General features: G+C 43.1%; 1 protein-coding gene across 1 annotated transcript in view; it reads right to left on the bottom strand.

Annotated features, from left to right (window-relative positions):
- Window positions 1–5,404: 5,404 nt before the first annotated feature.
- The window catches only part of LOC135092090 (NAD kinase-like), a 119,758-nt gene continuing 106,678 nt past the window's right edge, over window positions 5,405–18,484 (bottom strand). The window contains 8 exon segments of the mRNA XM_063990299.1: window positions 5,405–6,683; window positions 7,592–7,820; window positions 11,462–11,544; window positions 12,264–12,421; window positions 12,974–13,111; window positions 13,114–13,170; window positions 14,877–14,979; window positions 17,257–17,451. Coding sequence (XP_063846369.1) covers window positions 7,592–7,820; window positions 11,462–11,544; window positions 12,264–12,421; window positions 12,974–13,111; window positions 13,114–13,170; window positions 14,877–14,979; window positions 17,257–17,451 — 963 coding nt within the window. The 3' untranslated portion in view covers window positions 5,405–6,683.

The following is an 18,484-nucleotide window of genomic DNA, read 5'->3' as shown; positions in this document are numbered from 1 at the left end:
TATATAATAAATTTGTCTTCATTGTGCTATACTATTACTATTACTATTCTTAAATGGTGATTAATGTAATTGCTGCTTAGAAAAATTGAGATAGGAAGGAATTTGTTCTGAAATATAGTGATAGATGAATGGAATGGACTCAGTAATCAGATTGTTAATGCTGAGTCATTAGAGAGCCTTAAAAGATGACTAGACAAATTTATGGATGCGGATGATAGGTGGAAATAGGTCGGGATGGTTCATACAGGGACTGCCACGTGTAGGGCTGATAGCTTCTTGCAACTTCCCTTATTTTCTTATGTTCTTATTGCTGATACTACTACTTCTGTGACTACTACTGGTACATCTGACAGGCGTTTAATAATTCTCAAGGGGATAATCACTTAGGGTTCTGGAGAGCACCAGCTGACTTCTTCAATAAAAGGCAACACAGCCAGGATTTCCATCATGGGTATATCAAAGGCTACTTAAGCATAATGGCTAATTGGGCCAAGATGCCTTTATGTCCTAACCTAAAATGCAGACTCACACACCAGCTGTCACCACAAGCCACTGTGAACAAGCCCCACTGTAGGTTATGATATATATATATTTTTTTCTGCTGGTTTGTCCTTCATTACTCTTGTTTTTAGTACATTTCTCCATGTCTTTTGTCCCATATCATATCAAATCCTCATTATCTTTTTTTTTCATTGTATAGTTTTCTTCCTCTATTCACATTCTTTTATTTTCCTGCATGGCGCTGCAACAACTAAGGTCATATGGCTCTAAACATGAAACTGCAAAAAAATACTATTAATCTTAAAATGAAAGATAAAAGTATTTAGGACACACAGTGGCAGACATGAAGGTAAGAGTTGCCAAGAATGTTCTCCCTTATAAAAATACCCTTGCTAATGAGAAGAGAAGCTTCTCACAGAGTAAGACTCGGAAGTTTAATACATATAATGATGGATGTGAAGCAAGAATTCCTACAAAAGTTCTCCCTTATAGAAAAAGTCTTTACTAGTGAGAAGAGAAGCTTGTCATATAATAAGACACACAATGAAGTAAAAAGTAAAAAAGTAAAGAAGTAATAATTCCCAAGAAAGTCATCCCTTAAAAAGAACCTTTGCTAGTGGTAAGAGGAGCTCGTCACACACCTCCATCAGATTGGGTCACCACAGCACCAATATGAAGGGCAATAAAAACATTAAATATAATAGCTTCTTTTTATTTTTTTTTAATAAATACTCGTAAATGACCTCAGACCCTTCAACTCTCTACACATGACCAGTCTACCTCGCCTTATGTACAAAATTTTATAAAAAACAACAGAGTGGTTCTCTTTCAACACTGAGTTCAAAATGTGGAATGTCTTGGTGATATTTCAATTACCTGTTTGTTTCTTTATCAGTGACAAACCTATAGCCCATCATTCCCTCCTTCCCTTCCTGTGTCCGTCTGCCTGTTAGCAAGTCTCCACTTTCAAAAGTCCCTGTTCTGATCACTACTCACACCAATATCTTGTTCCTTTGTTTGTCTGTTCTGCTAGGTTCATATTATTGTCCTGTTTTAAGAAGTCACTGTGTGATGTCCTATGCTATGTTATTGTCTAAACTCAGTCTGCTGGTGCAATATTGCACTATCATCTGGTATAACATTCCCTTCTTCCATAGCACTGAGGTAAACATTCACTTCCATTAACTAAGTGTCCATTTCACGTCTGCTCCTCTCCTGTCTACCTACCAACATCTATTTAGTTTTCTTCAACTCTTGTCATTTGAGTCATGTCATCTTCTCTACTGTCACTCATTCTCCTTTCTTCCATCCTTTTTCTCATTACTGTCTCTCTTTTTCTCATTACTGTCTCTGTCTGTAGCACTTCCATCATACGAGTCAGTCACATTTTCATTTACTCCACTTGTCATATTTGTGTGATGTCCTTCTTCCCTTTCCCTGCTAGTCTCTGTAACATTCCCATCCTCTGTTGTCTCCGTGATGTCCTTCTTCCCTTTCCCTGCTAGTCTCTGTAACATTCCCATCCTCTGTTGTCTCCTTTTCTTCTTCCCTTTTCCTTCTAATCTCTGTATTATTTCCATCCTCTTAAAGTCTCTGTCACATATCACCTTGGTCTATCTGTTGTCTTCTTTCATCCTTCCATATCCCTGCTAGTCTCTAACATTTCACCCAATTATTCTCTGTCACACATTGCCTCTGGAGTCCTCATGGACCCTCTGTAGCGTCAGGTCACCCTAGACAGTGCTAGGTGCTTTCACACACAGCAAAGGTGACCCAATAACTGGCTAAACAGGTGTCAGTGCAAGGACATTACAATAAACTTTAAATATAAAAAGTCTATGAAATACATACACACAAATATATTAGTCTCTATTTTCTCTGTACGTACATACACACACACACACACACACAGTGGTCTTGCAAGTTCCATGCAACTCAAGATTGGGAGCTCATCAGTTCTGCAATGGTCCATAATATTTGTTCTCAACGTCTGATTTTTTTTTGCTAGTTCAGTATGATCATTTTCATTAAAAAGTAGCACAACTCACACCACCACACACATCAAATACCATATGATTCATCTGTAATACTTCCATTAATGATGAATATATGAGGCACAGGGGATCTCTGTAATCCCTGTCTTCAGACAATGTGCTTTCACAGTTGTGCGTTAAACCTATGTCTACTAACTTCTCTTTAAATGCGTCCAAAACTCACAGCTAAGAATGTGTGGTGGAGTTTGGTGTTTTCATTTTACTGGATTTTCTCCTTACTGAATTCATCTTATAAAGGGTATTGTTTATAAAAATACAGTATCTTATTTCACATTGCAGTTCAAATGAATCTCTCATTATGGTGCAGTGCAATTAAAATCATGGAACTGGAGAGAGAGAGAGAGAGAGAGAGAGAGAGAGAGAGAGAGAGAGAGAGAGAGAGAGAGAGAGAGAGAGAGAGAGAGAGAGAGAGAGAGAGAGAGAGAGAGAGAGAGAGAGAGAGAGAGAGAGAGAGAGAGAGAGAGAGAGAGAGAGAGAGAGAGAGAGAGAGAGAGAGAGAGAGAGAGAGAGAGAGAGAGAGAGAGAGAGAGAGAATGGTCTTCACCATGAATGGCAGAATAACTGAACACTGCCATGTAAGAATTCCAGGAGTTTCCTGCTGAGCAGTTCCTCGCAGAACTTGCAAAACCACTATGTCTGTCTATCTCTTCCTGTACATGTGCTTATTCCCTCAACACATGCACTGTCTGCACCAGTGCTGCTTCCCACTTAGAACAACTGTAACCAGCTCCTTCAATGAACTCTGTTGCCTCAGCAATAGTTGCCTAAAAACTGTCATACTAGTACAGTGGTCAGGACAAATTTGGAAAGACCATCAACATGAAATGCACTGTTTTGATTTTTGAATATAATTTCTCAAAAAATCATAACAATATAATATATATATCTATATTTTGCAAATTTTCTCACACTACAAAACAATCATAAATAAATAATTAAAGATTAATTTTAAAATCTTCATTACCAGACTAACTACTACATCTATATACCAATAGGATAAAGTAACAGGCTAGCTAACTATTTCAAAGGTTTCTTTTAGTAAAAATTTTATTCAGTATAAAAATAGGGCTAGTTTTGTGTGCTACACCTGAGCCACAGCCAGAGGCTTGCTCTTTATCACCAAAACTGGAAGTCACTGGAGGTTTGGATGTGGTGAAGGTAGTCACCACATGTAGCCACCCCGACCCTTGTACAGCGGTGCGGCACCAACAGGGAACAGCGTGCGTGCCGAGCCTCAGCCAAACAGAAGGAAAGTGTCAAGTGGATTCCAAGAGAGTATGATGTGGTCCCTCAGGCAGAGTGTGGCATTGTGCCAGGCAGCTGTGAGGCAGTAAGGAGAAGACAGGCTGCTGTTGCTGCTGCTGCTGCTGCTGCTCCAAGCCTGGTGGTGCCCTGCTCAGCCAACACACAGGCTTTGATGGTGGTGGTGGTGGTGGTGGTGGTGGAGAGACCTCTCCACCACCAGTGAGGTAATGACTTTGGTTTGGCCACAGCTGCTGCTTGGGCAGAACATCTTGCCTGACTGACACATCTTCATTTCTAATTCATAACTGTAACACCAGTGATACAAATATTGCACAAGTTTCTACACCAGCACCACATCATTACCTTTGAGAAAAGTTTACAATGTTGAGTAAAACACCTAACCTGCCAGCACAGGTGCACCTGCTGCAGGACACAACACAGCACCGCCACATCCTGCAGGCGCGCGCGTGTGTGTGTGTGCGTGTCCAGTCAAACATCACCAGCACACAGCACACACCCACACCTCACACACTGCCACCCTGACATATCAGGAAGATCAATGCTGATCTCTTCAAACTCAGAATCTAAAAGACATAGAGCACAAAAGGTGCCACTGAGCTGCTTCAAGAGCTCCATCTTAGTCTAGATCCTCCTATCTATAATAAGTCTTATGGACACCAGGCACCCAACACACAGCTGGCCCCTTGGTGTGGCACACCCAGGCCCTGTTGCCTGCACTGCCAAGGTTATTGCCACACACCTTCCTGAAACACACATACATGCATACACACACACATTAATGTAGTGCTTAACACACTCAGCACACAACCAAGGCTTAAGTTGAGTGGTGGGAGCAGGGAGGCAGGTGGGGGCGCCTCTTAATGTGTGCTTCCTGTTCACGCAATAGCAAGTAGCTATGTAATGTAAGCCACAGTGTGTGTGTGTGTGTGTGTGTGTGTGTGTGTGTGTGTGTGTGTGTGTGTGTGTGTGTGTGTGTGTGTGTGTGTGTGTGTGTGTGTGTGTGTGTGTGTGTGTGTGATCGAGTCCAACCTAGAGATGAGATTTGAGATCTTTCTGTAGGGGAATAGCTTGGTGTGTTGGTGGCCAGCAGACAGGCCTGGGTGAACAAGACACCCTGGCCTGTGCCGTGTGCTGTGTCCAGCCTTGGGGCACAAAAGCAACACTCGCTTCCCATGATTGACACATTCCTGATGCACCACTCAAGATAACCAAATGTATGCATCTCCATTTTAGCAGAAACCATTATCCAAACTTTATTTTTCATAAAAACTACATCCTAAATTTCTCATATTTCTGTCCTGTATCATAGAGATTAAAAAGTAATTGTTCCCATATTCCATGGATGTTGTACATGACCATCTGGAGAGAGAGAGAGAGAGAGAGAGAGAGAGAGAGAGAGAGAGAGAGAGAGAGAGAGAGAGAGAGAGAGAGAGAGAGAGAGAGAGAGAGAGAGAGAGAGAGAGAGAGAGAGAGAGAGAGAGAGAGAGAGAGAGAGAGAGAGAGAGAGAGAGAGAGAGAGAGAGAGAGAGAGAGAGAGAGAGAGAGAGAGAGAGAGAGAGAGAGAGAGAGAGAGAGAGAGAGAGAGAGAGAGAGAGAGAGAGAGAGAGAGAGAGAGAGAGAGAGAGAGAGAGAGAGAGAGAGAGAGAGAGAGAGAGAGAGAGAGAGAGAGAGCAGAGTAACTGAAAGGCCCGCCTTGTGACTGGTGCACCTCCTCCATGCTGGCATAGGAGCACCCTCTACTGGGAGACACCCTGCAGCACCTGATGCCACTTACAGCAAATTCATGCTGGTATGGTTTGCCTCACTTCATCATGATTAATATTTATAGAGCCTTACTCTCTCCAAACACTTCCTTCAATAAAAGTTTTATATTTAACCTCAAGAAAACTGAGGAAATAAGAAAGTAATCAAGTCAAGATCTGAATTAAAAAAAATGTCTATACAAGTTGCAGGTAAATATAAAATATTGCTAAAAATGTATAAATGTCTCTGATAATATGTTTCACAACAAACATTTCCTGCTCATGGAAACCTCACAAGTTGCACTGAAGCTTGAACCCACACAGCAGAGGCAGGGCCATGCTGCTGCCTGCTTGTCCCCCCTTACCACTGGTAGGTGAGGACTCACCCCACACTAACTACTGCTACTGCTACTGGCACTACTACCACCACCACCTTGACCACCACCACACCTGCTGCCTCTGGTGATGCCTCCACATCCTCACAACCACCACGGTCATGCACCTCTAGTCCCTGTGGAGGCTGGGTAACACTGTGGACACTCATGCTTCACATTTCTTTATCGTATCACAGAAATAAGGTTTAGAAGGATCAGCTGAATACATCTTCCCTAACAAGCATCACTTCTCTCACTCATACAACCCCCCTGCCCTGCCTGCCTTGCTTGCCTCCCTCAGCCCACACCACCTTATGAGAATGTCTCTTGGGGTGAGTGATGTGGGTAAAACAGACACCTGGGGCACACAGTGGGGTGAGACGTAAGGTGTGGGGCAGCTGAGAGGGGTGGCCAGGATGACAAGTGCTCTGTGTCCTTGGCAGCCAGAGTGTGGCCCCGACAAGAGATGCGTCACGCTGGGTCAGTGCCGCTGCTCTCCTGGGGCCTTCACTTTAGGTACTGTGCTTGTGATGAGGTTTGAGTACCCCAGGGTGTGAGTACTCCAGGGTGTGAAGGCCGCTGATACTTGTGATCTGTGTGCGGCAATGGAGCTTCCTGCACCTACCGGAGTAAGCGAACTTGAAGAAATGGTCAGTGTTGCCTTTGTGCATTGTTGGCAACTTTTGTCTCTTGATTACAAGCTCGCTGAAAAAGTACTGCTCGCTTCAACCTTATTTTCAGTAAACCTGCAAAGATAAGTTCAAAAGTTTTAATTACTGTCACCTCCACTACTCATTGCACTTCCTTCACTCCAACTCAGAAATATAACCTTTCCTGTGTTCATGATAAAACAACCACGTCCTTCATGATGAAAGGAATAACAGTGCAACAAGGATACAAACTCTACCTAAACACAAGAGAAAACTACACAGATACACATCACGTACATACTTTCTTTGTTACGTCACTTCCCTTCACACTCCACAATATTTAAGATGAAAGATGAGAAGTTGGAACCTAAGTTATAGCACCAGCTAAGGTTAGGAGAGCACAATGAACAAGAAATAATGGGTTCAAGCTTGAAAAGTTTGATTTAAAAAAACAGATAGGAAGGAACTGGCTTTCAAATCGAGTGGTAGATGAATGGAATAGACTTAGTAATCAGGTTGTTAATGCTGAGTCATTAGGGAGCTTTAAAAGACTAGACAAATTTATGGATGGGGATGATAGATGGAAACATGTTTTATACAGGCTGATGCTATACATGTAGGCCTGATGGCTTTTTGCACCAAGCCTTATTCTTTTATGTTCTTATGTCCCTCATTGAAACACTACTATGAGCCAGGGCTGAAATATACAACCTCAAGAAGACCATTCACAACAAAAGATAAAAAAAATGGAACCTTTGTAAGTTTTGCCACCATCTGAGGTTATTTATGAGAGTGTAATGTACCTCACTGAAACACTGCCAGGACTGAAATCACAACCTTTAGACCAAAAACAAGGAGGACTAAAGAGAAAAACAACTCAGATAATTATCAGAAACCTCATTTCTTTCACTGAAGGAGTCATATACAGCCTTCAGAATACAACAGAACCCTCAGGAGACCAACAAAAGGGACAAGAGGATCAAAAGGGGCAGCACTGCACTCACCTAGTTATCACAGACCTCATTTCTTTCACTGAGGGAGTCGAGGGTGTCTGAGCTGGAGGAGTGGGTGAGACCTGGAGTGAGGTCTGTTGGGTCTTCTGGGTCGTCAAAGTGCTTCTGTCGCTTACGGTCGTTCCAGCGCAGACACTCATCCAGGGAGGCAAACCAGTCGGCTATCTGGTCCTCGGCACAGATGGACGGCACGGGGTAGATGGAGGTGGTGACACGCAGGCTGTAGTGGTGGTGGTGGTTGGGGAAAAAGGGTGATGTTAGTGGTGGTACTGTTATTGCTGCCATTTTTTTCTTTACAATACATATACAGTATATGTTCTGGTATTCATACACAATTTAAACTGGCAAATGATTAATGTTACTGTTATATGTACTGGTTCTGATATGACTAAACAAACTAATCTTTTACATCATAAAGTTAATGCAAACAACAAATAACAAACACCGTAATTTTTGAAAACTGAAAACAAATGAGGTTCTTGAGAAAACACATTTAGCTTTAAAAAACATTTTCTTCACAAACTAGTCATATGGCAAACAAAGCATAACAACACTTCTCACATTTTAAGCAACTACACAACTACACAAGTAACATTTAATAAAACAACAAGGATGAAAGAGATTCCTGGGAGACACAGCAGCCTGAGGTCACCAGTGAGAGAGAGTGAGAGGTGACTCTGAGGTGATGCCCAGCTGCTGAGTCCCCCTTGGCTGTATAGGGCAGTGAAGGGTGTGTTTGTGGTGTCGGTCAGGAAGCTGGCTTGTCCTCTACTGGTAAGCAAACACCTGGGTTAAGCTGGCCACCACCACCACCACTACCACCACCACCATGTTATTCTTTTGTAAGTTATTCTCTAATTTTGAATGGTTCTTTTTTATCTTTCTTTAGTGACTGGCACCTCAGTGAGCATCTTTTGTACTTTTGTTGCCCTTGGCCTTGGCCAGTGCCCCTCTTGCAGAGAGAGAGAGAGAGAGAGAGAGAGAGAGAGAGAGAGAGAGAGAGAGAGAGAGAGAGAGAGAGAGAGAGAGAGAGAGAGAGAGAGAGAGAGAGAGAGAGAGAGAGAGAGAGAGAGAGAGAGAGAGAGAGAGAGAGAGAGAGAGAGAGAGAGAGAGAGAGAGAGAGAGAGAGAGAGAGAGAGAGAGAGAGAGAGAGAGAGAGAGAGAGAGAGAGAGAGAGAGAGAGAGAGAGAGAGAGAGAGAGAGAGAGAGAGAGAGAGAGAGAGAGAGAGAGAGAGAGAGAGAGAGAGAGAGAGAGAGAGAGAGAGAGAGAGAGAGAGAGAGAGAGAGAGAGAGAGAGAGAGAGAGAGAGAGAGAGAGAGAGAGAGAGAGAGAGAGAGAGAGAGAGAGAGAGAGAGAGAGAGAGAGAGAGAGAGAGAGAGAGAGAGAGAGAGAGAGAGAGAGAGAGAGAGAGAGAGAGAGAGAGAGAGAGAGAGAGAGAGAGAGAGAGAGAGAGAGAGAGAGAGAGAGAGAGAGAGAGACTGATAGTGTGTGGAATTTGTGGTGAAGGAAAATGGACAATAAAGCAGTGGTACTTTGTCTCAATATTGAGAGAGATGGAGACTCAAAATATTAGACAAGGTAATGTACCACCACTTCATCGTGAGTTCTGTCACACCACTGACTCCATCCAACTGTTTCAATTATGTTGCTTTTACTGATATGATGAAAGTGTCCTGGTTTGTATCAAGAATCAAATCAGGTCAATCAATCAAGTGGCAGCGTGCATCAGTGTGGTGGTGGCCGGCTGTCTCCGCAAGGCACGACCTAAAGTTCATGCAGCATTCCACAGCCTCTCTCCTGGCATGTCACTCTGAGCCACAGGTGCCCTGAACAGTCCACAGCAACCCTGCATGGTGCCATGTGACTCAAAGTTGTCAACATCTGAGAGTAACACAGCACCTAGAGGCATGACTGGTCACTTGAGGTAAGGCTTGGGAGTCACACTAAACACTAAGGAGTGAGACTGTGTGCACTTCGGAGTGAGGCTGTGCACTGAGAGTCAGGCAGTGTACTTTGGAGTAAGACAGTGCAGGTGAGGAAGAGGGGTAAGACTGTAAAGCCTATGTACTACAAAGCCAAGAGACTAAATATACAAACCATTTTCCTTGAGAGCACGCACTATCCACGCATGGCAAGGAATGCAGTGGATGTAATCCTTAACCTTCAATTAGAGAGAGTGCCAGACAACCTTTGCTACTCCTGAGGCTCACCTAACCCTATCCATGAGCTGGCAACAAGGCACTATGCACCAAGCCTCCAACCAACTCCTCTTGCTACCCACAACTGAGTGGCCACATCAGGGAGTTTGTAAAGAGAGGGGTTTGAAAAGTGCTTTACTCAGCCACCCACAGCTGCATTCCTCGGGGTTCACCACTAAACTCCAGCAAAGTTTCCATGTTTCAAAATGCCACATCTCATGTTTAATCTGCTGAAAATTTTAAGATAACATAAATCAAGTTTTAGACCATGTTATCATGAAGGAAGGAACATCTTTGACTGCATGGAGACTTTGCAGGTGGAACTCACTACAATGAACTGCATGAGGGCCAACACAGAGGAGTCCCTGTTAGTTGTCCTGTGCCCATCATCCTTCAACCCACACCCCAAGACACCTCCAACACAGGACCAGGCCGGGTCTCCTCAGAGGCACTGCGCATCAATGAGGGAGCCTTCCTCCCTCAACCTTGTCCCACTCCCTTAATTTCCAAGTCCCCTCCTTCACCCGCACCCATTCAGAGAGATGGGAAGAACACACAGGAAGCAAAAGGGTGGTGGTGGAGGGCAAGTTATGACAGAGGGAGGGTGAGAGGAACACAAGGGTCCTGTCAGACCAACCTATCTCCCACCAAGAGCTCCTGCTGGTGGCGCCCATCAAAGGAAACCCAGCAGGTGTTGCGAGCCTCGCTGTTCAACTTGACCTGTGAACAGACCGGGTGACAGTGGGGCAGGGGACTTGGGAGTGGAGCAGAGGGGTGATGTGCTGGAAACCAAGGTTCTTACCTGTTGTTAGTGCAGCCTGTCCCAACACCTGGCAGGGTAAGACCACCTGTACATACCAGTAGTCCTGCCAGCAGCCTGACATGACAGCACAGCAGTTCATCCAGACACAGCTGCACCTCACCACACAAGGGGTCTGTGTTGCTTAGGCTACTGTCACTTTGCCACATGCAGGGCATGTCAGGAAAAGGCTTTGGAGCACCGTCTCTGCCGCCACGTATGTGTGCACATGTACATTATACACACACATATACACACACACATGCACACACACACACACACACACACACACACACACACACACACACACACACACACACACACACACACACACACACATGCTTCACTTCAGACTGATGTTCTTCAGCATTTTGAGCTTTCATTGTGACTACTTTCAAAGGCCACAGAGATAATGAGTTAAGTTTCCATGATATTTTTGCCATTAATGGTGTAGAATCCTTGTCAAGTTATCACTGAAAACATCACTGGAAACTCCCTCAATTTCTACAACAGTCTGCTGAAAGTAGTCAAGATAAAACACCTAAGCATTTGAGAATATGGATGCTAATCTCAAGGCCATTTTGGTAAAGACTCATTGTCAATTTAGGAAAGACTCATTGTCTATTTAGGGATGAACATTTTTCGACACCACTCCCTGGGCAGGAAGGCGCATCTGGTTCAAACAAAGCAAAGCATCACTGGGGTTTGAGTCACAGCAGGGGCAAGGGCAGGGCAAGCCACACCAGGTGCCACTCAGGGTTCCAAAGCCTTTGTGGAGGGTTGAGTCCAGCAGTAAAGAGGCGTCAAGAGTCAGGGCTGCCAACACTACATTCCACACACAGCTAACAACACTTGCACTCTTACCTATCCCCGTAAAATAGTTCTTGTCTTTTCCTGCCATCAAAGGATACCCAGGCTGTGTTTCTGCTGTTTTTAGAGACTGCAATCTAAGCCACAAAACAAATGTTATTCACTGTCATATAGAATAACACCACTTTTCAACTTTGTACAATTATTCACAACAAAAGACAAAAATAACCTACTACAATATATGATGCAAAAATGAACTTGATCTTTAAAACTCAAAGGCAAAAAAAATTATTCACATTGTTGCATTTTAAGACAGATCAACCTAATATGTACATTTACGGGGAAACAAAACATAAACCAAAACAAGGTCTCAATCAACACAGCTACCCTTCCATGGGAGAAAATCTGAAAGACAACATGAACAAACCAAACCTTCCCTTATGTTACATTACGGAAAAGAGGGAAATGCAGGACTGGAAAGAAAGGAGAGGTGGATGAGAGAAACAGGAGGGAAAAGAGGGAAAGTTAATAGAGAATGCAAAGGGAAGGAACAGAATGAGAAACAAGGAGGCCAGGGAAAGAAAATGAGAGGAAAGAAGTGAGAGGAACAGAATGAGAAGAGGAGGGAAGGTAGGAAAGAGAAACATGGAGGGAAGGAATAGGAGAAGAAACAAGGAGGAGAGGTACAAAAAAAACAAGATAGAAAGGGTAGAATGAGAGGAAGAGAACGAGAAAAGGAGTGAAGGTACAAGAGAAACAAGATAGAAAGGGAAGAATGAGAGTAAGAGAATAAGAAAAGGAGTGAAGGTAAACAAGAAACAAAGAGGGATGAAGGCTAAGAGGAACTCCTGCCTACCTTTAGCTCCACTCCGGCGGGCACCACAATGGGCCTGAAGGAGAGGGAGTGGGGGCAGATGGGTGTCAGCATGATGGCAGGAACGGACGGGTGGATCATGGAGGCACCCGCAGCGACGGCATAAGCTGTGCTGCCAGTTGGGGTGGAGACGATGAGGCCTGTGGAGGTGGTGAGATGGTGAGGTGGTGATAGTGGACAAGAAAAGATATGAAGTAAGAGTTGAGGTGGTGGTGGTGAAAAATAAAGAATTTTGACATTGATAGTTGATGTATTGGTGAAATGTGAAAGACAGAGGTTATGGTGATGATACAGACAGTTGAGGTGGTGATGAATGGTGGTGGTGTGGTGGAGGGCAAGGAAAGACTATAGTGGTGATAAGGACAGTGGTGGTGAGTGTTGGTGCTGTGGTGGTGAAGGGCAAGGAAGGAATATGGTGGTGATGAAGACAAGTGAGGTGCTGGTGGTGTGGTGGTGGTAGTAACTGAAGACATTGTGAAGGCAATATATAGTAGAGGTGGCAGTGGTGGTAGTGGTGATGATGACAAAGAGAAAGTAAGCAAAAAACAAAGACACAAACAAAATCAGGGACAAGAATAAAGGAGGAACACACAAACACAAACACAAAGCCAACAACTTTAAAACCTCAATAAAAGTAGATATAGAAACAAAACAACAACAACACACAAACACACACACATAAAGACACTCACCATCGCCTTGCACTGAGGTGATACGTTTGCCATCCAAATAGAGATCAATATTGGAGAGGTAGGGGGAGGGACCACGGTCGATCACCACTTCGTTCAGCACCAGCAGGTTGGTGGGGGGCGGCTTCCCTTCCCCGTCTCCTGGTCCTTGCGGATGATGATGCAGCGAAGGCGAGAGCGCAGGGTGAGCGCCGCATGTCCTATCGGAGGGAAAGAGTCCAGTGAGGTTCTAGATGTTCAAGACCGAGGGTTCAAGGAGTTTGGTGTGGTTCTATATTCAAGAGGGAAGGTTCAAGTTGGGGGTGTGGTTCTACATTTAAGAGAGAGAGTTCAAGGAGTTTGGTGTGGTTCTATATTCAAGAGGGAAGGTTCAAGTTGGGGGTGTGGTTCTACATTTAAGAGGGAGAGTTCAAGGAGTTTGGTGTGGTTCTAGACATTCAAGAGGGAGGGCTCAAGACACTTCACTAATATTAGATAACCCTTTTTGGCTCTATGCTTTAAAAAGTAAGAAGCTTCCAAAATACTTATTAATAGTGCAACAGAGTATAATGGCTGACACTTCCCCTGACCTGGAGTTCAAAGCCACACCATCAGTAGAGGTAAGGACGATTAATATAGTGTCCATCATTATTCTTCCTAAACATTCATTAAAGAGTAAGAATATTCAATACATCTATTATTCCTGTGCCAGAGTGTGATGATTAATATTTCCCCTGACCTGGAGTTCAAGGCTGCATCATCAGTGGAGGTAAAGAAAATGAATAGGGTGTCTGTCCTTCTTACTATTCTCATTTGTCTCATTAAAGAATAAGGCATTCAGTATATCTATTAACTCTTTCACTGCTACTTGGCAAATTTTCCCTTAACTATTAATCACTTTGAGGTATCTTTAATTGTTCTACAGCCACCTCCAAACATCATACCGGCCCAAAATTGCAATATCTACTCTTTTTTAATCTTCTTTCTTGTGGATGTTTGTAGATTCCATTATCCTGCTACTAGTAATGTGGATTGTTGCATATCACAGTGCCAGAGAAATGCCTTAACACCTGCCCTGCCCCAGTGTTCAAGGCTGCACCACTATACAGTATTCAGTCAAGCTACAACTATTTGATGAGCCATGCATGAGAGAGGAGCACCCATTGTTTTCCAGGAACACTACAATTGGAACACTGCCAAACTAGCACCTGTGTTTCTTTACAACCCCAAATATATGGCTGGTTCATCTATTATTCTTAGTGATATATGACACATACACACACAAACACACACATACTATTGACTGGTTACCTAACAGCATCAGCAGTTTCACCTTCCCAAATAAAAAAAAACTGATGACTGGAATGAGTTAGCTGTGAAAATGGTAAATATAAGCAACATTAACACCTTTCACAACAATAAATGAAACTTGATACAGTGACAGAACTCCACAAACTTGGCTACAATCCCACATACCAAGAAGAGATGAACACACACTAGTGGAATGAAATAGACAAGCATATAATATAAAGTTCAAGATAAGAGTATTCATCAGTTTCAAGTAATAGTCAACCAAATAAGATCCACAGGACTACATTCTGAAACATCTGCAATGCACCTCCACTACTTTCAAAAGGCTTTAATTGGCATTGGAGTTTTTAAGTGTTTATACAGTTCTAATGACAAGTTAACAAGATTTCTACAAATCAACAGGAGAAACACTCTTGAGAACCCAGCTAATCATCTCTGTAGCCTATGAAAACAGTTGTGATAAGAGAGCAAATTGTTTCAGAATATGTGAGACAGATTAATGTTGCCTTGTCTATACATCAAAACTAAATACTAAACACACACACACACACACACACACACACACACACACACACACACACACACACACACACACACACAAAAGCCACACACTTACCCTCGAGAACATTTGTGACTTGGTCCTGAAAGTTGTCGAACTTGAAGGGAGTGAGGAAACCAAGCGAGCCGAGATGGAAGGCCATGACAGGAGGGACACTTTGCTGTGGGAGGAGGGAATAAGTGATTGTGTGAGTGACAGCGAGAGAGACAGCAGCTGGGAGGAGTAAGGAAAAGATGGACTGAAAGCTATAGACTAGGTGAGTAAGGTAGTAAGGTAATGAAAAGCCAGACAGGGCACTTTGTTGCAGGAAGAGAAGAGAATAAGTTGCTACTGTGTGTGATGGAGTGAATGAGGCAGTGATTGGGAGGAGTAGGGAAAAGAGAAACTAATATCTATAGGTCTGAGTGAGTGAGGCAGTGGTGCAAAACTGGTGAGAGAGAATAACAAGCATAACAAGGAAGGAAAAAGTAAGAGAAACCTCGACTAAAAAAAAACTATTGTAGGAGTGAGTGAGTGAGCGAGGCAGTGTTGCAAAACAAGTGAGAAAGGAGAAACTGAGGATAACAAGGAAAAAGTAAGGAAAAGATGGATTCATAGCTAATGTAGGAGTGAGTGAGGCAGTGAGGTAGTGGAAAGACAGACCAGACACTGATGCAAGAGAGAATAAGTCATGAGTGAGTGTGAGTGAGACAGAGGGTAAGATTAAAGAAAAGAGACAGTAATATCTACAGTACTAAGCAAGTGAGGCAGTGGTGTGACAGAAGCACGAGAGAAGAAACTGAGAATAACAAGGAAGTGCAAGACAGAATGCATATCAGAGGAAGAGAAGGAATGATGGATAAGACAGAGAAAATGAAAGAGGAATGTATGAATAAACAAGTGAGATAGGAAAGCAAATGATTAATGTGAAGGAAAGGAAGGAAGGAGAAAGATGAAGGGGAAGAGAAGGGAAGCAGTGAGTGGGTGAGTGAGGGAATGAGTGAGTCAGTGAGTCAGGAGAACATGCACTCAGGAGTTAAAGAGAAAAGGGAGGTAGGTGGGAAATAAAAATAGCAAAGCACAAAGAACATGTAAGATAAAAGATGACAAAGAAAGAGACAGAAGAAGAATGTGAGATGGAACAGAGAACAAAAGAATGAGTATACAGAGAGAGAGAGAGAGAGAGAGAGAGAGAGAGAGAGAGAGAGAGAGAGAGAGAGAGAGAGAGAGAGAGAGAGAGAGAGAGAGAGAGAGAGAGAGAGAGAGAGAGAGAGAGAGAGCGCACTAAGAAGGAATGCAACTAGTACAGAAATAGCCGTGAGAACATCACTGTAGAAGGAAACAAAACAAAGAATAAACAGAGTGAGAGGAAAGGCTAAAAATAAACTAAGACACAAAACAACAAAACACTGATGCAATAAAAACAACACAAAATAAACGAAAAATCATAAAACAGACCAGAACAGGTAAAAAATGTAATGATAACCAATAAATAAATAACAATAACAACACCAACAAAATTAAACAAACAATTAAAAAAATTGGTAAGATTAATAAAAGAGAAGTAAAAATAAAGGAAAAAGCTTCATAATAGTACTGAGAGAGAGAGAGAGAGAGAGAGAGAGAGAGAGAGAGAGAGAGAGAGAGAGAGAGAGAGAGAGAGATGGGGGGAGGGGAGAAGGGAAATAGGAAAACAGCAAGAGCAACGCTGTAAATAGACAAGTGTCCCATGAAATAGACAAAGGTGAGGAAAACGGGACAGCTGTGTATTAGGAAACCACTAACCAAGAAATCCTTAGGAAAGTACCACGACACACACACACACACACACACACACATACACAGAGAGAGAGAGAGAGAGAGAGAGAGAGAGAGAGAGAGAGAGAGAGAGAGAGAGAGAGAGAGAGAGAGAGAGAGAGAGAGAGAGAGAGAGAGAGAGATTTAAAGATATAAAAGACCCGAAAATTCCCCAAGAATATCTCTCCCTCTCTCTCTCTCTCTCTCTCTCTCTCTCTCTCTCTCTCTCTCTCTCTCTGCGAAGAAAGAAACATTCGCAAAACCTGAAGGAAAACATAACCAAAAACAAACAAATACATAAACAGATAAATAAATAATAAACAAGTAAGTAAACAAGTATATAATTATGTGTACTTAAAATAAAAAGAAAAGCGACAACTAAAAATAAATACAATAATATGACATCCATTTTTCCATTCCCCTGTGTGTCTGGTACGTCAACAAAAATAATGGAACAAATGTGAATAGAAAAAAAAAAAATAGTCCAACATTGTTTCCTCCCTTGGTGTGTGTGTGTGTGTGTGTGTATGTGTGTGTGGCGTTACCTGATGTGTATTTACCTAGTTGTGACATGTGGAAAGGATCAGAAAATATGTGTGTGTGTGTGTGTGTGTGTGTGTGTGTGTGTGTGGCGGCGGCGGCGGCGTAGAGGACGCGTTACCTGAAAGAGAGAGGAGGCGTACAGCAGCGTCCCGTCCCCGCCAAGGCAGATGATGAAGTCGATCTTATCGGTGAGGTCGTCCTGTCCCTCCCTAAAGTTCATGAGCTTGTCCTTGAGCAATGGGAAGCCCGAATGACTCGTGACGTGACTGTCCTCCATCACCGACGCCTCCACGAACACCAGCATGCGTTTCTCCTGCAGGGGACGAGAGACCATGAGAGCACAGGAGCATGAGGGAAGCTGCACCAAGCCATTCAGCCTACACGTGACAAGAGCACTGGAGCATAGGACCATGTACAAGTGACAGTCCTGTATATTTAGCAGCACTGGAGCATAGGAGCATGAGGGACGCTACACCAAGTCACTCAGCCCACACGTAGCAGTCCCTCCATACAGGGCGACTCGTGAAGGAAGTCCCATACACACAGAAGGAAGTCCCATACACACAGATCAACAAGTCGTAAATATGTCGTAAATATGTCGTAAATATTGTATGGTCCAATGGTTTTAACGTCGTCACATCCTGTACTTTTCCTCAGAATTCTGGACCATCCTTCTCACTACTGTTTGGGACTAGCACCTACAGAGAGCCACTGGTGTCAACGCTTTTACTGTAAGTGGACTTAAACAACCTCAGGAAGTCACCAACGCTAACACACCTCCGAAGTTTAAATCTAGACTTGTCTCCCGCGCTTTTGGAAACCCTCGTGGTCTGTGGTGTTTGAGTGATTGATGTCGAGCGGGTCTGCCACGTGTAGATAGTCTGCCACCTGTGGGCCTCATGGCTTCTTGCAGCTTCACTTATTTTCTTATGTTCTCATCTTTTAGTTGTATATTTCATCTTATTTAATTTTTTTCACTATATTATAAGGCGATTTTAGTGTACGTTACTTAATGCAATTTTACTGTTAAATATTTCTCATGACACTAGAATGTAAAACCCACTGACTGCTAAATAAATTAATCTGAATTTGAATTTTCCTCAGTCTTTTCTTTTCTCTTTCCGTCTCTGTTATCCCAGACCAAAGCCACTCTTACACAGAAATATAAGAACGAATAAATAAACAAACAAGTACAATGATTTGCTGTCCTATCTCCAGTGCTTTTGATAAGATGCAGTGAGAGTTCCCGGGGCTTACAAAGGTGCTTACATCAACAACTCTAGTGATGGCACGATAAGGATTCCATTTAAGTACAATCACTGATAAAGAGAGAAAACTCCTTGAGA

The sequence above is a fragment of the Scylla paramamosain genome, chromosome 39 (assembly GCF_035594125.1).
Source record: "Scylla paramamosain isolate STU-SP2022 chromosome 39, ASM3559412v1, whole genome shotgun sequence".
In the NCBI taxonomy this organism is placed as follows: Eukaryota; Metazoa; Arthropoda; class Malacostraca; order Decapoda; family Portunidae; genus Scylla; species Scylla paramamosain.
Note: the sequence above shows the minus strand (reverse complement) of the source record. Positions and strands in the feature narration are given on the sequence as shown.